Here is a 20,673-nt window from a genome sequence, read left to right as displayed (position 1 = left end):
CCCTACAAGAAAGTAGGGAGGAAGAGGATAAGGGCAAGGGGGAGATGTTATGTATGAAAGAGCATACGTAACACATAAAACTGCATGGTGTATGTGTAACCATTGAAACGTGGCACATGCTTTTAAATTAATGTGGGATGTAACCGATAAACACTTTAGCTAAACTGGAATGACACAATATACATCTTTTGCATTATCTTCCAGCTTTAAATACAGTATTCAGTTACTGATACAAATTTTATAAGCTGCTGTTACTGGATATAGGAAGGAAAGCATGAGGGCAATGCAAATCCTCAAGGTAGAATTGCAGCTATAAAAAGAACCAAGAAACATGTCTCCAAATGTAGGGAAATAATACTGTTTCCTGAACTTAACCCAGTATGTTTCCACAGTACCATCCACATGAAAATTAATAAAACATTTTGGGCTAGCTGGTTTTCTTGAATTTCTTTCTTCAGTTCCTGGTTCAATCTTATTGAGCCTGGGCTAAAAGGCTAGATTTCAACAATTTGTAGTCCAAAGTCCCATTTTCACAGAGTGCTAGACTTTGGTCACCAGATCCTACATGACAGCAACATGATGAAAGTGGCTGGACCTTTCTTCTCTTCCCTCCCACAAGGTTGCCCTACAGAGGGTTACTTTTGCTGACCAGGGAAAAGATCCTTTATCCTTAAACAAACAAACAAAAATAGTCCAGCACCAACAACAATAATCTACAATAACTGTAGCTAAGTGAGATCTTATAAGCTATAATGCCTTGCATTCTTAATGGTACTTTGACAAATTAGATGACACATTAGATGAAAGAATTAAAGAATTTTAGAGTAGGAATGGACACCACTGGCCATGCGGTATAACCCATATACAAAAGGAATCTCCACTACAAACATACGGGAAAAAATTATTCTGCTCTGCCATAACCAAAAATGGTTCAGGGTCTGCCTGATGACTTCCAAGTAGGTGGAAATCATCATCTATCAGGTATTTCATTCCAGTCTTGGACAGTTCTAGTTCTTAGGAAGTTTTTCCTGATATCAAGCCTAAATTTTCCTCTTTGCAACTTCTACCCATAGTTCTGTCCACTGAGGCCAATCAATCAACATTTATTAAGAGCCCACTACATACTAAGCACTGGAGCAGAACAAGTCTATTTCTTCCTGACATCCCTTAAAATGCTCAGAAGGCAACAGATAATTGTTTTTTGTGCTTTTTTTAATTGAAGGAGATGTCACGAAAATTTTTCAAAGTGCCATGGTACCACTTTCTGGAGAAAGAATTCCTAAGCTTCATATACTATCTCCCCCTGCTCAAGCCTGTTGGAAGATCATCCTGGCAGGTCACTGATTATTCAGCCTGGACTCTGCCACTGACAGTTCTGACTCCTCTTCCGGACCAGACCCTGGAGAATTTTCCATTTCTAGGGACCCAGGAATTAACAGAACAATAATAGCAACCATAGAAGTAAGAGGTGAAGAAGGTGAAGTTGGAGGAGGGCTAGGAAGGAGAAGTTCAAGGGTAAAGCAGCAGAAGGAAAGAAAGGGGACAGAAGTGCTAGCTGATTAGTTGACCAAAGAGGGGAGAGGAAGGAAAGAAAAGGGGAAAGGGAGAGGGGAGGGGAGGGAAGCAGAAAGAGTGAAGACGGCAAGTGAGCAAGATAAAAGAGGTGAGTGTAAATAAATAAATGGATGAATAAATAAATAAAAGAGGTAAAATAAAAGAGATGAGTAGGGAAGCAGGGAGGAAGAAGAGGCAGAGGTAAGAGGAGTAGGATGGTAAGGAGAGGTGGGGAAAGGGGGAAAGAGGAAGACTGAAGGAAGTAGAAGAGTAAGATAAAGCAAAGGAAAGAGCAGGGAGTAGAAGAGTGATGAAGGTAAGGGAATAAGTAGAAAAAGAGCCAGGAAGGAGGGAGAGGAAAGAGAGAAAGAAGGAGAGAGAAGGGAAAAGAAAAGCAGGAAGGAAAGGGAGAGAGGAAGAAGGGGAGGACATAAAGAGAGGGAGTAACAGGGTAATGAAGAGAGAGAAAAAGAAAGAGGAGGAAGAGGAGAGGGAGGAAAAGTCCCATCTAAAATCCCACCTTCTGAACTAGTGTTGTAAACTAAAGATAAAAAATAAATTTAAAAAAATCCCACCTTCTAACAGGAAGCCTTCTCTAACCCCTCTTAATTCTAGGGCTTACCTTCTCTTTAATTATTTCCTATTTATCCTACCTATAGCTTGCTCTGTATATATTTGTATATTGTCTTTCCCATTCAACTGTAACCTTGAGGGCAGGGACAGTCTTTTGTCTCTTTTTGTATACCCAGAGCTTAGCAGAATGCCTGCCACATAGTAGGCACTTAATGGTTATTGATTGTTTTACTGAAGTAGGGAAGAGGATAAGTAGAGAAGCGGCCAAGAAGGAGAGAGAATAAAAGGAGGTGGGGAAGGGGAGGAAAGAATAGAGGGGAAGGAAAGGAGAGAGTGGAGGGGAAGAAGACAGGAGGAGGAAAGGGGGAAGGAGAAGAGGAAAGAATGAGAAAGAAAAAGAAGGTAGGGAGGAATGAAAGGAAGGAGGAGAAGGGGAGGAAGAAGGGAGAGAAAAGAGGCAGAAGAAAGGAAGAAGTGGAGGAAGAGGAAGAAGGAAGGAGAGAAGCGGGAAGCAGAAGGGAAGAATCGGGGAGGGAAGGAGGGAGAGAACGAGTAGGCAGAAGAAGGGAAGAAGCGGGGGAAGGGAGGAAGGAGGAAAAGAACAGGAAGGTAGAAGGCATTAGGGAGGGAGAAGCACGACGCGGTGGAGGCTGCGGCGGGCCGGGCGGGGGCGGGGCTGGCTCGGGGGCGTGGCCTGGGCCGGGAGCGGGGGCGGGGCGGGCGCGAGTATCGCCGGGGCTAGTCCTCCGAGCCCGTGCCTCCAGCAGGGGTCCCTGTTCCGCCGTCCCCACTCGGCGGCAGCCCAGAGCCACTCTCTCTCAGCTCTCCGCTCTCCTCGCTGCTCTGCGCCGGCGCCGGGGTGGAAGGGGAAGGGGCTGTCAAACCGGGCCGGGGCTGCAGTCGAGGGGTCCCCGCCCCCTTCACGCACTGAGGTAACCCGCCCCCACCGGACGCCCCCTGCCCGGCCCAAGCCGGCTGGGCCCAGCCGGAGTCCCAGCGGCCCGCCCAGGCCCCCAGAGGCCGCGGACGAGCCCGCGTGTGCGTGGGGGCTTGCGCACGTGGGTGTGGGGGCCACGGGGGCAGCATGGGGGGGGGGGGCGGCCCTAAAGCAGGGGAAGGGAGGGAAGCGCTGTGCCCCGGAAACCTGAGCGTCAGGTTTCCCTTTGCTCTTGACCTTGGGGGAAAGGCGCAGGGCTCCGTGGTCGCGGAGCCGAGGGGGCAGGGGGCTCAGGGAGGCGTCCCGGGCCTTTCGGGAGGGGGTAGGGGGTAGGGTAGCAGGGGCTCCGTGAGTCCGGGGCGCAGCACGGGGCATTGAGCGCTGGGCCCGGAGCCTGGGAGACCCTGCCCCGCCGCGGCCTCTAGACGCTTTTAATCAGCCTTGTGGCTCTGGGCAAGTCACTTTTCTCCCGGCCTGTTTCCTGCTCTTGTAAAAAGGGGACCCTTTACAAAAAATAGCACGCATGTGCCGGGTGGTCGTGTGTGTGTGTGGCTCAGACGCTCTTTGCAAACCTTAAAGCACCATGCAAAATGCTAACTCTTACCGCACTGAGGGCCCGGGGAAGAAAAGACCCGAGTTCCCATGCAAGCCTCAGATTCTTACATACTTCGGGACAAGTCACGTAACCTGGCCCCTCCTCAGTTTGCCCACCTGCAAAATGGGGTGACGATCGTACCTACCTTCCAGGGTGTTTGTGCAGATTGTACGAGAATCTGTGTGAAATCACACTGTAAACCTTAACCGTGCTATTCCTTTTATAACTTAAAGGGTTTCTCTGCAGGAGCGGGTGTGGAGCTGAGTGAGTAGAAGAGTCCCTTGACTTAGAGTAGGAGTTCTTACTTTAGGATCCCGGTGTCCTGCAGATTGATTTCATGGAATCTGAGATTGGATGGGAAAAAATTATATCTTTATTTTCACTATCCTCTAACTGAAATTTGGCGGTTGTAGGCATCAAAAAAAACAAAAACAGGCAGTTCCTGTGACATTGGCACTGATAGAAATCGGATATTTTCATAACATTATAATTGGAACTATCTCAAAATATTGTTTACACTCGTCACTACTGAAAAATTACTGTAGTTGTTAGACTTGCTGTTAGATCCTATATGATTGCAGCCTTCATGTCTAAAGTCTCTATTTCAATACAGTAATCTCATGTATTTTATACATTAAAAACATTTTGCTGAGAAGGGGTCTGTAGGCTTCACCACACTGCCTAAAGATCTAAGACACAAAATGAGTTTTAGAACTCCTGACGGTGGAAGACAACAGGGATTGACTGAGGTTTCTGTTGCTAGCTTCCTTCCTCTCTTAATTAATTTCCCTCCTCCTCCCCCAGTGTGGGTACAGACCTTTGTTGGGTTTAGCCTTGACCTTTAAGGAGTTTAGAACACACAGAATAGTTGGAGGACATAATCTACAATAGGTGAGCGGTTTATGAGAGCTCAGAGACATGCCCCTGGGAGACCCCGGTGGTGGGACTCTAACCTTCATCAAAGAACCTGTATTCAAATCCCATCTATGACTTTGGCTACCTGTGTAGCCTTGGGCAAATTATTTATCTTACTTGGGTCTGTTCTTTCTTCTGTAAAATTAGGAGGTTGGACCAGATGGCTTCTGAGGTCTCTTCCAGCTCTAGTTTTGTTGTTTGGCCTTTATTCTCAAAGAGGTATGACATCAGGGAGGTGATGCCATGACTTGCGAGTCAATTGGATTTAAGTGAGGGATTCTGTGCAAAGTCACCAGCCTCACATTCTGCTCCAGAGCCATTTGAGTCTAGTGGTGAAATATAGGTCAGGATGGACTGGAGATAGCCCTAGATACAGTTGGAGACCTTGACCTTTTAAACAGGTCTCAGTTTCACTGAGCCAGTGCCCAATTCAGTGATTAAGAAAGGAGGCAGAGCATGGCCTCTTAGTTAAAATATGTGTGTGTATATATATATATATCTTGGAGGGGAAGACCCTTAGGGTTTCTGGCCACTGATCTCTTTTGGCTGGAGTAACCTGGGAAGAGCTGCATTGGAACTGTGCGTGCAAAAAGGAAAGATTTGATGTGGGATTAAGTAAATGATATAAAGGCCAAGGTTTCAGCTCCTGTTGAAGGAGGTGTGACAGTTTCTCCTTCCCAACCATCTTGGTGCTCTAAGGCCCTTATCCTAATCCATTTATTCTAACCCAGAATTATTTATAAGGGGTTAAGTGACTTACTCAAAATCTCATCCAGCAGAATTGTAGAGATTCAATTGGAATTCAGGTCTTTTGACCTCAGATCTTCAAGCCCCTGAGAGCTCAGTTGGCATAGAACGTAGGATCACAGGGGTTAGAGCTAGGAGGGGCTCTAGAGATACTCTAGACCAGCTCACTGGGTTTTTTTAGATGAGACTGAGCAAGAGAGGACAAGTGATTTCTGTAAGATTATGCATTTCTATTCCTAGTATTTTGCATAGAGTAGTCACGTCATAAATGTTGGCTGAATTGAATTGACCTCCAAATCTAATAGGTCCAGCCCCAGCCTCTAACCTGAGCACCAGTGCTTCATCCGATTGTCTTTAGGACAGCCATATTGTGTAGTAGAAAAAGCTCTGATTTAGGCTTAGGGGTCCTGGGTTTTAATCGTAGCTCTGCCACTTAACTACCTGAGTGACCTTGGGTAAGTCATTTGACATTTCTCGATCTCTCAGTTTATCCATCTGTAGAATGAAAGGTGTGGACTAGCTGATCTCTAAGATCTCTTCTAGCTTTAAATCTCTGGTCCTGTGCCCTATACCCAGGGACTTAGAGTCCTTTCACATGAATTCCAGAAGGCAAAAAATAATTTGTTGAAGTGCTTTAACAAAAGTGATAAAAACCCAGGGCTTAATCCTTCCCCACTGAATAGGCATCCCACAAATGCATCTAGTTGATACTCAACAACATGTTGTAATTTTGAGCTGATGCTGCCATATTCAGGGCCTTAGCTAAACAAAATAGCTGTTATGACCATGGGTAAGCCTCTGCCTCATTTTCCACATCTGTAAAACAAGGTTAATAATAGGGTCTACCACCCGAAGTTGTGAAGATTAAGCAAGAAAATATTTGTAAATGCTTTGTAAACCTTGAAGTGCTCTATAAACACCAGCTATTGTTAAATTTATTATTATTGATGGTAGTAGAAGGGCTTGAGTCTGAAACTCATTACAATAGAAGAGCCCATCTAATCCAACCTCTTCATTTTACAGATGAGGAACTGAGGCCCAGGGAGGTTAAGTCACCTGCCCAAGGTCACAGAGGTAAGCATCAGAGATAGTATTTGACTCCAGAGTCACTGCCCTTTCCCCTCACCCAAGGGAAGCACTTCAGGGTGTTAGGGAACGTGTATTCTTTCACAGAAAAGGAGGAGGTTCAGTAACCAAGTTTTGATTACTTGATGATTTGGGCAGGGAGAGGAAGTAGATTTTAGAAGTGCTAAAACATGGCATAATGAATGAAGAGCTAGTCTCTCAGTCTGCAGTCCGTGGGTTCAAATCTTACCGCTGACATATCATCTGTCTAGGTAAGTCACCTGACCTCTGAGTGCCCCAGGTACCCAACTGGCCCAAGTCACCTAATTTCTTGAGTTTCCCAGGCAACTCTTTAAAACTACAAGTTGCAGAGAAAGTCCCAATTTGTATTGTAAAGGAAACCAGACAGGGTTCCTATACTGATGAAATCACAAGTCTCAGTCCAGAAACCAAGCTCAAAGTGATAAATAGAATAGATCCTACCATTTCAGGGTGGCTAGCTTTTTGATGCCTTGCAAACCTTAAGTGAAGTATTATATAAATTTAAATTACATCCCATTACTGTCACATGTGATTCACTGGAAGCAACTAGATGGCATATAGGGGACCAATAGGTAGGAAGACCTGAGTTCAAATGTTGCCTCAGATACTTAGTCACTGTGATGCTTTTCTCTCAACTTTAGTTTACTACTTTTAAAATAGGGATAATGATAGCTCTTAACCTCATGGAGTTGTGAGGATCAAATTAAGTAACACATAAAGAGCTTTGAAAACTTTAAAGCCCTATATAAGGCCAGCTGTTACTATTCTTCACTGTTACTGCTCTAGATCTATCTCCATGGCCTTCTCTGGTAACCTACTCTGAACTGAGTGTTCCTTCTGTTAATAGTTATGACCCATCTTCTGCCAAGTGGGACAGGATGGGATGAAAAGTAATTTCTGGCAGTATTTCTTCATCAGTCTGAGTAAGTGACTAAGAGTCTGTGGCCAGTACTTGGGTTAACTATATGACAGTGTGTGGCTTTCACTGCCTGGGGAAGTACTTTCTTGGAAGTATTTTAAATTGGAGCTATTCTGTAAAAGCAGCTCCTAATTTGGGCATGCTTTATTTCTTACATGAGATGCAGATGTCGGCTGGGGGACCCTGAAAGCACCAGGACAGAGGTTCTGTGTTTAGTGTTCTTCTGTTTCATCAAACCAGCGAAAAAACAAAGCCCAAAATGGCAGCAGATTGAGGCTGGCAACATGTCGCAGTAGCTTCTAACTTCATGCTTTTGTGTGAAACTTGTGGATGGTTGTTGTGGATCACTTTGTGTTATGGTGAGATGAAAGGGGAAAAAAGATAATAAACTGTGAGGGTCATTATTAAAGGGTATCAATTGTAAAGTATAACCTTAGCAAAAGAGTTCTTTTTCCAGACTCAAGTACCCACTTGTTGACCATTTAGAAGTCGTTTATGTTTTATGGTTATGGAATCAGTCTCTAAAACCAGTTTTGCAGACACTAGGAAGCCTGTATTCTCTAAGAAGGTAGTTTTTACTAACTGGCAGTGGTAGTAAATTGATTGTTCTTTGGCCCACTTTGGTGGTATATGAACATTTTTATATCATTGACATTGCCCTCCCTCAGTCTATTGTCTGTATTTCCTGGCTTGCCTGTTTTTCTGCTGTGGGTCGGAGAAGGGTCCTTGCCTGTGGTGACCTATTTGGAGCCAAAAGTCTCTTCTGTCCATCCTTATCACCCATTTTCTCTCAGATAGGACAAGATAAGGAAAATGCTAACGGAAGAGGAGAAAGTGAATTCAGATCTCGATTTGGTTAGTTAACTGTGTTGGGGTCAGGAAGGAGGTTGAAATGAAGAAAGGTTGAGAATTTTCTTTGGATTTCACATATCCTTGCCACATCTCATTAGCATAATCAAGGACACTAGTTATAGAAGAATTATCCTAAAAATTTTCTCTACATAATTTTCCAACTTAAAAAAATTATTAGGAAATTATTACTAATAATTATGCTCATTGACATGCTTGGCCACTATTCCCAAAGCTAATTCTCTTTCAGAAGTGGAACCAAGGCTATATATGAATAAATGGCTTAATTACTTTGAGTGTATGGAGCATGCCTACTCACTTGAATCATATCTTCTAGCTGTAGGAAAGAATTAAATTCAACCTAAGAAAAGGAGATGGCAGATCTATATTATGAATTTTTTATGTTATGCAACTTCAATAATGCCACATTTGGAAAATGCATCTGATTTAATGTCTGTCTATTTCAGGTGATGTGTGCTATGACTAGTCTCAGATTGCCCATCCGTGTTTTAAGGAAACCATATGCCTGGATTGGACTCTGGGGGACATCTCTTGCACATAAACCCTGTACCTCTTGGAGTCAGTACATAAATTCTTCTAGTTATCAGTTAAACCCGTCAAACTATAGAACACTCTTCTTCTGCAGCATTTCCTCTGTGAAACTCCCAGGGCTTATAATATCCCCTGAATGCATTTCACTCTTTTCCATAAGACTCAAAAGCAACACTGGATCTAAAAAGACCAGTAAAAAGGCTTTGCAGAAAATAGATGATGATGACGATGACTCTGATGAAGATCGGGGAGAGAGGAGTGAGCAGGAAGATGAATTTGAAGATGATCCCAGTGTAGTAAAAGACTATAAGGATCTGGAGAAAGTCGTCCCCTCTTTTCGGTATGATGTCATCTTGAAAACAGGTCTGGATCTTGCAAGAAAGTAAGTTTGGAAGGGTATGGTAGCACTACCTATTAGCTAATTTTTTTTTTTTAATATCAGTTGATGTAATCTAGCTTTACAAATACTCATGTGCCCACCCTGGGTGACTAATAGCATAGAATAATAGAATTGCAGAATTTCAGAACTGGAGGTCATCTTATACAATATCCTCGTTTTATAAGTAGAGAAATCAAGGTTTAGAAACATTAGTGACTTGACACCCCACAGTCAGTTTTTGGGAGAGCTGAGAACAGAACTTGGGTCTTCTGCCTCTTAGACAAAGGCTCTTTCCATTTTACTGTATTATTTATACTACGAATGGGAGAAAAAGTTAATTTTGGGCCTTTGGCTACTTTTGGATCCATGGGGAAGGGAGAGGCATAGGATGGTTGTGGTCACACAAATTGATTTTTTTAAACTAATTTTAGGGAGTCAGTAATGTTTTTCGGTACCTCTTGCTTGGCTAGCTATAAAAAGAGTGAAGGTTCTCTCGAGGCTGATAACTTTAAGGTGTTTTACTCTCCACGATTGAGTTTATTAGGTGTCACTTTATTCCCTTGTTTATTCAAGTGTGCAACTTGCCAGACATCCTGTGTGTTTATAGAGGATTGTTTAGTATTTTAGTACCTTGATGCATCTTCAACTCGTATCTGGACACAGAATGTATTAGAGCTTCAAGCAGTCAATACCAGTGACTCCTGTCAGCACATAGTGGCCTGGTTGTCCTCTGGCCAGTCAGAATGATCCCTATATTCTCCATTCTGAAATCTGGTGGTCCTACTGAGGTGGCTTCTCTACCACATGATCACAGAGAACAGGAAAAACAACTGTAACAAAAGAGAAAAGAAACAACGCCTTATTTATTGTTCAATGGTCTTAAAAGCTTTTTTTAAAAAAGCCAAGGTGGAAATGAGCTAATTTTTTGTGTCCTTTCTTTTAATCTAGTTGCTGACATAAATTTCAGTAGGATGCAATAAACATGGGAAATGCCCATTTAGCAGCTGTTTAATTGCAGTACAGCTGTGGGATTTGTAGATGGCACTCCTGTACCTACTGCTTCTGATTTCCTAGAGCAAAAACAAATATGATGATGAAGAATGTGATAACTCTTTTTAGGAGAAGCCCACCTATTTGGGCCACTCGTAGTCAATAAGGTTGATAATCAGGGGCACATTAACTTTGCAGACAAGTTCCCAGGTGGCAGGATACCATAGAGGCTCCAGCCCTAGACTGTAACCTCAATACGTGTCCTCATTGGGCTCGTTAGAGTACTAGTTGGCAACACAAGGTCCGTGTGACATCTGTACATCAATTCACTGATTTGGAAATGGCCTGTGGTGTCATCGTTTTAGAAACACATGGAATTAACCCTTGATGCCCCGTTGCTTTCAATACGGACAATCAGTTTAGGACCCCCCCTCCCCCAGTCACTTGTCCACCGTTACTGGTAGACTTTCTCCAGGGGCCTATTGATGGTTGTAAATACTGTACTACTCTAGAGCATCACTCTCTCTCTCTTTTTCCCCTAAAGTAAAATAGAAGATGCATTCTATAAAGGTGAACTCAGACTGAATGGAGAAAAATTATGGAAGAAAAGCAGAACGGTGAGTTGTTTAAATTAAATTGACATTGAAATACATTTGTCAGAGAGACTACCAATCCTGAGCTGATGCTGCTTCTTCCCTCATCCCAAGTCTGTTCATTCCCCTGATAGGAACATGAGTGCTCAGCGTAGCCAGAGCCAGCGGCCCTTGGGAAATTTTGGTGGGAATGAGAGACAGAGATCATCTACTAAACAGTTTTATTCTTCAGCAGTCTCAGCTGTCATTTTGATGATTCATGTCTTTTTTCTGTTCTGTTGGAACTCAGAGTCAGAAACCAAGGAGATCAATTGACTAAAACCCCTGATGCTTTGACTAGACCCTGGAGTTTTCTTTGCGTGTTCCACAGTAACACACCCCAGATAGCGGTAGAGGTGATTTTCATTCAAGGGTTTCTTTGGCTTCATATCAAAGAGCCAGTGTTCTATCCAGTAGTCAGTTAAGCAAGTGTCTCCTACTGGCCCAGTGCTAGGTCCTGTAGAAAATACAAAATAAGCGTGTGACAAGGCCGTTGCTCTCAGTGAACTCGCGATCACCAGAACAGCACAAGGCAGTACCAAGATTGGGTCTGGGTACTGTAGGAGTTTTGAGAATTTGGGGGAAAAAAAAGATCCCTATAGGCCCAAGTCCTTAAGGGTTCAGGTGGAAGAGCGGGGGGGGGCTACGGTTTAGATGGAGGCTTCTTAACCCGGCATTTGAAAATTTGTTGATTTCTTAAATTTAGGTAACTGTATTCTAATTATGTTCCTTTGTAATTCTATGTATTTTGTTTTATTTAGTAGAAACCTTTGTTGTAAGAAGGGCTCTGTCAGCTTCACAGATGGGCTGCTAAAGAACAGGAGTGGTTAAGGACCCCGGGTTTAGACAGAGAGGAAAGAGAGCAGAAGAGAGTGTGGGGAGGTGAAGGCCAGTCACGAGACACTGGGCTTTGTTAGTATTATTGAACTAAAAACTTTAAAAAATCAAACGCGCTTCATGGCTAGTTTAGAGCCGTGTGTTTCCCTGTGGTGTGAGACACGCATAACTAATGCTTCAGCGCCCTAAGGAAGTACTTTGCATAAGCTGTAAGCGTGTGACTTTCAGAGGGCGCCTGTTACTGTAGAAGCCTCCTTTGAAAGCCACAATCATTTTTTCAGGTAAGACTTTAGTAAGGATCCCAGTAATTCTGGGAAAAACGGCTAAGAAGTACTTTCTTATTTTCCGTTGTAAGCTCCCTTCCATTTCAGAATGATTCGTGGCAGATTGGCTTCTGAGAGCAGGGTCTTGGTATGAGGAAAACCTCTTCATTTCTTCCCTCTTCCTCCAAGTTTCATAGCCCTTGCCCTCGGCCAAATGAACTCTTCTTCTTTGACCTTTATGGTTTTTACAGTGGGGGACCTTGTGTCATTCAGTCACTGCAGATAGAAATTGCAAAAATTTTAGCAAATTGGTCATTCACCCTGAAATTGGGCTGAGCATTTTGTATCTTTGCTTTTTTTTCTTGAACTTAGTCCAGTGGCTTCCTCAGTTGTAATAACTGTTGTATTATTCTGTATACAATGTTCCCAGAGTAAAAAATGATTGCATCCCTGCCTGGCCGTCTCTTCACTCCCAACACTACGCCTTTTTTCTCCCTGCTATGATGTATTGTTAACTACTGCCTAATTGCTTCTTCACCAGCCCATCTTCAGTTTTATGTTGTCTCACCGCTTTCCAGATTTCTCTCGGGGGTCAGTGGAGGATGGGGGTAGTATTAACATTCTGCTGCCTGAGAGGCTGGCCTGCCTCGTTACTAGGAAGTCTGGTAGTCATAGTAACAGTGTAACTAAGTGGAGATTGGAAATGTAGATGGTTAGAACCACTGATCCAAGCCAACTCTGCTTTGTATAGATATCAGGCCTGGTTTTCCTCCCTGGACTGCACGATAGGGCGAACAGGGAACAAAGAATTATCATTTGGATGCCCCAGGAGGTTGCCCCTGCCTAGGTACCATCCCTGGCTAATCCCTTGTTCAGCATCACGGCTATGCCTCAGCGTAGCAGAACCAGTAAAAACTTTTCAATGTGCTGAAAATGAAGTGCTTTTCAAGGGTTGATCTATGGAGCTAGTACCTTTGTACAAAATATAGGACAACTTTGTATAGCCGTGCTTTGTCAAACTCCATCTGCCCCTATTGCCTTTAGGCTCTTTAACTAAGCATTTATTATTATGAGAACATACAAGAGACCAGAAAGGCATCAGAGACATTGTCCTTCCTTCTCCTGAGTGAAGCCAAGGGGGAATCCAGTCTGGGGTGCATGAGAGTATAATGTAGGACTGGCCTTGACTCAAGCCAGGGGTTCACATCTGAGCTCTGATGCTTATTAGCTATGTGACCTAACCTTTTCCTCAGATGTAAAATGAGGGTAATTATACTTCTGCCTACCTCAGAGGGGGCTCTAGATTGTGAGTGAGGAATGCCAGGGTTCTTGTGAATAAAGCATTATTTAAACCTTACAAAGTGCTACATAAGTGAATAACTTATTATTAAATCTTTCCTCATGAGACTGAACAGACATCTATCGCCTTCATGCACTTAACTCCCCTTTTCCCCCAGAACAGTGGACATTGGGTAACAATAACGAGAAAACCGATTGGGTTTATCATTCCTTAAAACTGGCCCAACTCACTTGTTCCCTGCTCTAATGGAGGGCGGGCCTGGGACTCTCAGGGTGGGGATGAGCATCCTGGAGGTGACTAAATAGACAGGTTTTCAAATGTGCTACTTCATGGGCATCACGCATGCACCAGCTACTAGATTTGAATATAATTGTACCAAGTTGCATTAATTCTCCAGTTTTTCATTTGAAACAAAGGACCTTTGATTACCCACCCCCCCCCCGCTGGAGATGGCTTTTGGGCAAGGTAGTTCATGGGTGAATCTCAGCGTGGTACTTTTTAGTCTGTCAGAGCTAGAAGTCAGGTCAGTCAATTAGCATTTATTAAGGGCCTACTGTATTGTGCTAAGGGCTGGGGATACAAAGGAAGGCAGAAAAACAGTTCCTGCTCTCAAGGAACTCTCACAATCTGACGAGGGAGTCAACATGCAGACAACTCTGTGTGTGTGTGTGTGTGTGTGTGTGTGTGTGTGCGCATGCACATATGTGTATATACATGTACATGTATACATACAGATGTGTGCATGTGTATAAATAAAATGGGGATAGTTTCAGGGAGAGGGTAATAAGAATAAGAAAGACTTAAAAAGCCTTCTTGCAGAAGGTAGGACCTTAAAGGTCATTGAGTCCACTCTCATTTTACAGATAAGGAAAATGAGGTCCATATATGTTAAGTGATTAGCACACAGTCATACAGCTAATAAGTTTCTGAGGCAGGATTTGAATTCAGGTTTTCCTGTCCTAAAGGACATTTAGAGCTAATTGTACACATTTGTAGAAAAGAAGGTAAAAATAAGACACTTGAACCAGATTTCTTATTTCTGACCTGCAGGGCAGAGCTAATTAGCCTTTTAAGTGTCTGTGCATCCCAGTCATTTTATATGGGAGGAAACTAAGGTCCAGTGACTTAACCAACATCACAGTTAGTAAGCAGAAGAGCTGGAATTTGAACCCAGGTCCTCTAATTCTAAACTTAATTCTTTCCCGCCCTGCGTGTCCTGGGGCCTATTCCTACACAGTCTGATATTTTGAGGTAAAACTTGTGGCTCCCTTCTTACTAGGACTACCTGTGGACATGCTGTGTCCTTCCATTCCTCCAAGAAAATCTTCAGTCTCTGATAGGATGGATGACTGGGGGTTTTACAGCAAGCAGACTGGAAGTCTGTGCACCCAAGTTATTTGGCAGACAGATCAACAGACCTAATTTGAAAACAACAATGTATGTGGTCACAGTGGTGCAGAAATAGCTTATAGCACCCCATTGACTTGCAGAGTGCTTCCCTGTGCTCATGCCTCGTGCAAACCTGTACTTGAGTCTTTCCCTCATAGGTGAGCCCTTTGGAACATGCCAGCAGAGTGAGTGGTCATCCCCAAAGATTCATCAGGAGCTCAGCAAGTAACAGGTTATTTGAGCCTGAGGTTCCTTCTACAATGAATCATAAGATCATAGATTTAGAGGTCATCTAGTGCCGCCTCTTTGTTATATGGGTGAGGAAGATGAGGCCCAGAAGTTAGCTCAATGGCAGGCAAAGGACTACTGGCAAGCAGCCAGGCTTTCTGTGTGTACTGAGTCCTGCCCTGCATTCTAGGAAGGTGGTCACTGGGTTTGTTGTCATTACTAGCTGAATCTCTAGCTTGGTGAAAAACAAATGAAGTTCAAATGGAGTGTTTTATAAGCTGATCTCTATTTCCAAAATGTTATAATGGTCACTTTTAAATTTTCAGGTGAAAGTGGGTGATACACTGGATCTTATCATTGGAGAGGATAAAGAATCAGAAACAGAGACAGCTATGCGAATTGTTCTGAAAAAAGTGTCAGAAGAGAAAACCGAGTCTGAAAAGTACCGAGTGCTTTTACGCCGGTGGAAAAAAATCAGATTGCCCAAGAAGAGCGTTTCTAAGTAGCCAGATTCCTATGGTAGCAAGGATCCAGGAACTCAAGTGGTTTTCATCTAGTGGGGAGATGGGGCAAAGGGGGCCTTTCTGAAAAAGGACATTTTTATCAAAATAAAATCTCATCGGTTCTGGAATCTGCTAGACCATTTTGTGAGAATGGGGATAAGCACATCTCCATACATGCCTAGTGCTAGGCTTCAGCAGGTTTCTCTTGGTGACTTGGTTTGTGCTTGGTTTGTCATTTTTCCTGGGCGTGAGAATGAATAATTTGGTTTCCAGGTCATTTCACCCAGCATAAGATGTGTAGTGAATGAATTAAGTCCAGAGAGCTTTTTTAATGATTTGCCTGTTTTCTCAACTTAACTACCTCATGACTATGTTGTAAAATAAAACTGGCCTTGTCATTTCTTAATGTTTTTATTTCGGTTTTATACTTATCACCCTAAATGCCTCTCTGAGACTAAGCTTCCTCTGGCAAAGCCAAGGGTGGGCAAGACTGCTCTCATCCAGATAACTCAGGAAGAAGCATTGGTAAGGGTTGTTCTGGATCGGATCAAGCCCAGTGCTTGATCTAGCTGCCCCTATGATCCCATGCACTTCAGCTTTTTATCTGTCAGGCACTATACTTGTCATTTGATTAGTATAGGGAATTCCCAGGTGAGGAAATTCCCTCTTGCAATTTAGGTTGCAGCCTTTTTTTTTTTATAGCTTATCTTTTTAAAGCTGTCTAGAGCACTGTGCACCAAGTTTGGGACAAGCAGTTGAGTGACTTGCCCATGGTGACATACCCAGTATGTCCCAAGTAAGATTTGATCCCAGGTTCTCCTGACTTTGAGGCCAGCTCTCAGTCCACTCCATTAAATGAGAATAATACTGCCCCACTTGAGGTTAATGTGAGGATCAGAAGAGAGATGAAAATACTTTGAGAGGGGCAGCTAGGTGGTGCAGTGAGTAGAGCACCGGCCCTGGAGTCAGGAGGACCTGAGTTCAAATCCGGCCTCAGACACTTGGCACATGTACTAGCTGTGTGACCTTGGGCAAGTCATTTAATCCCAATTGCCCTGTCAAAAAAAAAAAACTAAAAAAAAAAAAGAATTTAAAAAATAAAAAACAAAAGAAAATACTTTGAGAATGTTAATGAAAACCATGGTTTTCCTCCTCTGGGCTTACAGAATGATTGACAAATGAGCTTGACTCCCTCTCTGGGTTTGACCTAGGCCAGACTTGGTCTTCCTTAAAAGTCAAAGTAAGGAAAAAGCATTTGGTTACCCAAAAAAAAGGCAGGTATTACAAGCTTCCCTATGGGTAAGAGGAACTAGTAATGTATTTAGGAAACATTAGTGGCAGCATAAAAGCAATTCATAAATGTTTTATGGGACTGCTGAAACTCATTCATTACTCCACACTAGTGACAGCTGCCTCATGAACTAATCATGGTGAGGTTCCGTTAATGAAAATGTGGATAGAATGAAGAAAAACAGTTAAAGAGACTCAATCATTATTATGACTTAGAGGAAGAGATTCAGGACCTTCTAAGAAAACATGGAAGATGCCCCCATTTTTCTGCTTGTTACTTTTTCAGGGATGGTCTAAAAGTCTAAATTTCAGCTTGGCAGCTGAGAAGAATGAAAGGGGGGAGGGGGAGCCCCAGGTCTTTTCTCAGTAGATAGCATCTTTTCAAAGAAACTTTCTTTTAAGAAACATGATGCTAATTATATTTCCCTGATAAATGGCACTTGCTGTTTCCTGGAAAACCATATGTATCACTAGGCAAGAGTTTCATTTTCTCTTTTTCATGGAAAAAGCAGCACTTTGTGTATAACTCCTGGGTTATGGTTCATTTGGGCAGTAACGGGTTAGAAAGGCTATCGCTTTTCAGGAAACCAAAGGAAAACTGATTTTGTCTGATGAGGGGGAAAAAAAGCGCAACTCCCCTAAAAGTCACACCTTGTACACAGGAGCAGGTGATGCTTTCCCAGAACTATTTTCACATAGAAATCTTGCATTTAGAACAAGGTTATTGTATTATATTGGTCAGAGAATTGTCAGTTACAAAAAATTCTGTTAAAGGCAGTATGGTTTAGGGCATACGAGTGGAGGGAAGGAAGGTGATGGTACTATTAGGAAAGAAATCATAACCAAAAGACAAAGCTTTTGACCACAAGTCACCACCCCTTGCTGTTGGTTAGGAACCAGAAATTTCAGGTGTAGACTTGTATTCATGTGGTGAACAGAAAATGAGAGTTCTAACACTTCGAACTAGAGCGAAATAGAACCACTTTTTTTTTAACATCTCTTTTTCTTGAGGGGGGAAGACAGGGTAATTGGGGTTAAGTGACTTGCCCAAGTTCTCACAGCTAGTAAGTGTGTCAAGTGTCTGAGGTCACGTGTGAACTCGGGTCCTTCTGACTGCAGGGCCAGTGCTCTACTCACTGCGCCACCTAGCTGCCCCAGAACCAGTCACGCTTTAGTAGGATCGTTGGGGGATATTTTTCATGTCTAGCCAAAGCATCCTGAAAATAATATTTAATCTGTCTAATCCAAGAATGATACTATGACAGTTAAAATAATAGCGACTAGAGGGTTTCCAGAGAGGATTCAAAGGACACAATCTAAATGTCACTTGTTGCCATCTCATGATTTAAATATCCCCTTTATTAATAATTCCCTTAACTTCTGATCGTTTCGATGATGACACCTAATTGGGGCAATATTATCACCCCCATCTGAGAAATGAAGAAGCTGAGGCAGAAGTGAAGTTAAGGTAAGATGCTTCAAAAATCCAGTTTTCTGCTTGTCACAAGGGTAGAGGCTAAGCTTTAACACCCTAAATAGGACAATACACCCTCACAAAGCAGGGCTGCTGAGCACTGCTAATAGCATTCACCTCACACTTAACAACTGTGTATTTCAATCTCCTGAGGAAAAAGGGCCAAGAAATGGTGCAGCCCTGTGGGCATGCCTTAGGCAGCACAGCAATCCAACCCTATTTGCACCAAGCAGAGGAACAAAATTCTGGATTTGGTTGTATTTGAATTTTTGTTTCTTATACACTAGTTTCAGGGCAAGGGGAGAAAGGTAATTTTTGAGCTAGTTACCACTGGAAACTATCTTCTGGAAAAAAAAAAAGGTCATCTTTTAGCCAATTTAACTTAAGAACTATCGTGATTTTTTAAATTTAAAAAAATGAGCTATCTACCAAAATGATGCTACAGATAATAGCTTAATTTCCTAACAATTTTGATGGGTCTGCCATCAGAAACATGTACTGTGTCCCCCAATTGAGGGCCAAGATGGCAACTTTAGAGGTTGGATCATTTTTTTGTAAAAAAAAAAAATTAAGCCTTACATTTTAAAAAAGGTAGTGGTCAAAAACCAAAGAAGAATCCCTTATGGCTACACAGCTACTTGAAAAGGCAAAAACAATGTCATGTAATTAAATACAAAACTAAAGAGCCATGTCTGTCTGCCCTGCGTTTAAAATAAATATATGAACTCTTGGTCGGTAAGGACCAAGGCTTTACTCATTCTTAGCAGCTGCTAAGTTGGTCCCCTAGCATTTGTTAAACACCTACTACATACCAGGCATTGAGCTAAGTACTAGGGATGCAGAGAAAGGTACAAAACTATCCTTTCTCTTGAGGAGCTCAGTTGACGATGGGAGTCAACATGAAAACCACTATGTGCAAACAAGAGTTACAGGCTAGAGCTAAGATGTGGGAGAAAAGGCAGGGACTTGCCAGAGCCCTCCCCCAAGTCCCTCCAAATACCTTGAAATAATGACTCTAAACAAATTCTAGAGCAGCAGAACCCAGAAAAAGATGGAGTGAAACAATTTTCCAGCCCAAGACAACTTAAGTCAGCAGGAAAGGTCTGTTGCAGCAGGGTGAGAGAGGAGCACAGTCTAATGAAGACCAGGCCAGTGCAGACTGGGCCCAGCAAACTAGGAACTGGCCTGGGGCAACTAAATCAGTGGCTGCAGTAGCAGTTCCCAGACTTCTCGGTCCACAGAAGGTAAAGAGATTGGACAATGGGTCAGAAGGAGATTTACAGGGCCTTTGCTGGCATCAGGGGCAGCTCTCTGTTGCATTGCCTATACGTGAATCTGGGTCATAGTCCTGGGTCTCAGTCCCAGGGCTCAAAGGAGCACCAGCACAGCAAAGCTTGCAGCCACAGGGGAGCAGGGACCCTGGTCACAGTTTCAGGGTTGAAAAGAGTGCTTGTGGTCACTCACAAACCAGAGCACAGTACAGGACAGTAGTAAGCAGTAGATCATGCCACCTTGGAAGAGCCAAAAACTTACAGGTCCCCAGAATTACCTCTGAAAATAGCTGCACAAAAGATCTGAAGCTTGGGACAGTGCCTCCTTTAGTACAGAGTTAAAAGTCAAGAAATAGGTTGGAAAATGAGCAAGGAACAGAAAAAATTCTGACCACAGAAAGTTACTACGGTGACAAGATCAAAACACACACTCAGAAAAAGATGACAAAATCAAAATCCCTTCAATCCAAAGCCTCCAAGAAAAAAATATGAACTGGTTTCAGACCATGGAAGAAATCAAAAAGGATTTTAAAAATCAAGTAAGAGAGCTAGAGGAAAAATCGGGAAAAGAAATGAGAGTGATGCAAGAAAACCATGAACAAAGAGTCAATTGCTTGGTAAAGGACACACCAAAAGAAAAAAAAAAAACACTTAAGAAAATAACACCTTAAAAAACAGAATAGGCCACATGGTAGAAGAGGCACAAAAATTCACTGAAGAGAACTCCTTAAAAAGTAGAATTGGCCAAAAGGAAAAGGAGGTACAAAAGCTCACTGAAGAAAATAATTCCTTAAAAGTTAGAATTGGGCAAATGGAAACTAATGATTTTATGAGACATAAACAATCAAACTTTAAATCAAGAGAATGAAAAAATAGAAGAAAATGTGAAGTATCTTGTTAGAAAAAGAGATCCTGGAAAGATAATTTGAGAATTATTGGACTACCTGAAAGTCATGATCAAGAAAAGAGCCTAGACATCTTTCAAGAATTATCAAGGAAAACTTCTCTGATATTCTAGAACCACAGGGTAAAACAGAAATTGAAAAAGTCCTCCAATTATCTCCTGAAAGAGGTCTCAAAATGAAAACTCCTAGGAATATTATAGCCAAATTCCTGAGCTCCCAGATCAAGGAGAAAATACTGCAAGCAGCCAAAAAGAAACAATTCAAATATCATGAAGCCACAGTCAGGATAACACAAGATTTAGCAGCTTCTACATTGAAGAATCAGAGAGTTTGGAATATCATATTCTGGAGGACAAAAGAGCTAGGATTACAACCAAGAATCACCTACCCAACAAAACTGAGTATAGTCCTTCAGGGGAAAAAAACTGACATTCAATGAAATCCTGATGAAAAGACCAGAGCTG

The 20,673-nt window shown here is 42.6% G+C and overlaps 1 protein-coding gene across 4 annotated transcripts; it reads left to right on the top strand.

Moving 5' to 3' along the window:
- Positions 1-2,956: 2,956 nt before the first annotated feature.
- Positions 2,957-15,671, top strand: MTRES1 (mitochondrial transcription rescue factor 1). 4 transcript variants are annotated; one of them, XM_036769426.1, is made up of 5 exons: positions 2,962-3,059; positions 6,345-6,395; positions 8,664-9,130; positions 10,662-10,734; positions 15,093-15,671. In XM_036769426.1, the coding sequence occupies exons 3-5, from the start codon at positions 8,667-8,669 to the stop codon at positions 15,270-15,272; spliced, it is 717 nt and encodes a 238-aa protein (XP_036625321.1). In that variant the 5' UTR covers positions 2,962-3,059; positions 6,345-6,395; positions 8,664-8,666; the 3' UTR covers positions 15,273-15,671. The 4 variants fall into 4 exon arrangements, with proteins under 4 accessions (XP_036625320.1, XP_036625321.1, XP_036625322.1 ...); XM_036769425.1 differs by lacking the exon at positions 6,345-6,395 and having other exon boundaries at positions 2,957-3,059; XM_036769427.1 differs by lacking the exons at positions 2,962-3,059; positions 6,345-6,395 and adding an exon at positions 3,090-3,165.
- The last annotated feature ends 5,002 nt before the right edge of the window (positions 15,672-20,673 follow it).

The sequence above is a fragment of the Trichosurus vulpecula genome, chromosome 7, assembly GCF_011100635.1.
Source record: "Trichosurus vulpecula isolate mTriVul1 chromosome 7, mTriVul1.pri, whole genome shotgun sequence".
NCBI lineage: Eukaryota > Metazoa > Chordata > Mammalia > Diprotodontia > Phalangeridae > Trichosurus > Trichosurus vulpecula.
Note: the sequence above shows the minus strand (reverse complement) of the source record. Positions and strands in the feature narration are given on the sequence as shown.

Bases quoted from the DNA above. Each gene is read 5' to 3' on its own strand.
- MTRES1 (XM_036769424.1), top strand. The intron at 9,131-10,661 runs GTAAGTTTGGAA...TTTCCCCTAAAG, and splicing joins GGTCTGGATCTTGCAAGAAA to TAAAATAGAAGATGCATTCT. The intron at 10,735-15,092 runs GTGAGTTGTTTA...TTAAATTTTCAG, and splicing joins TATGGAAGAAAAGCAGAACG to GTGAAAGTGGGTGATACACT.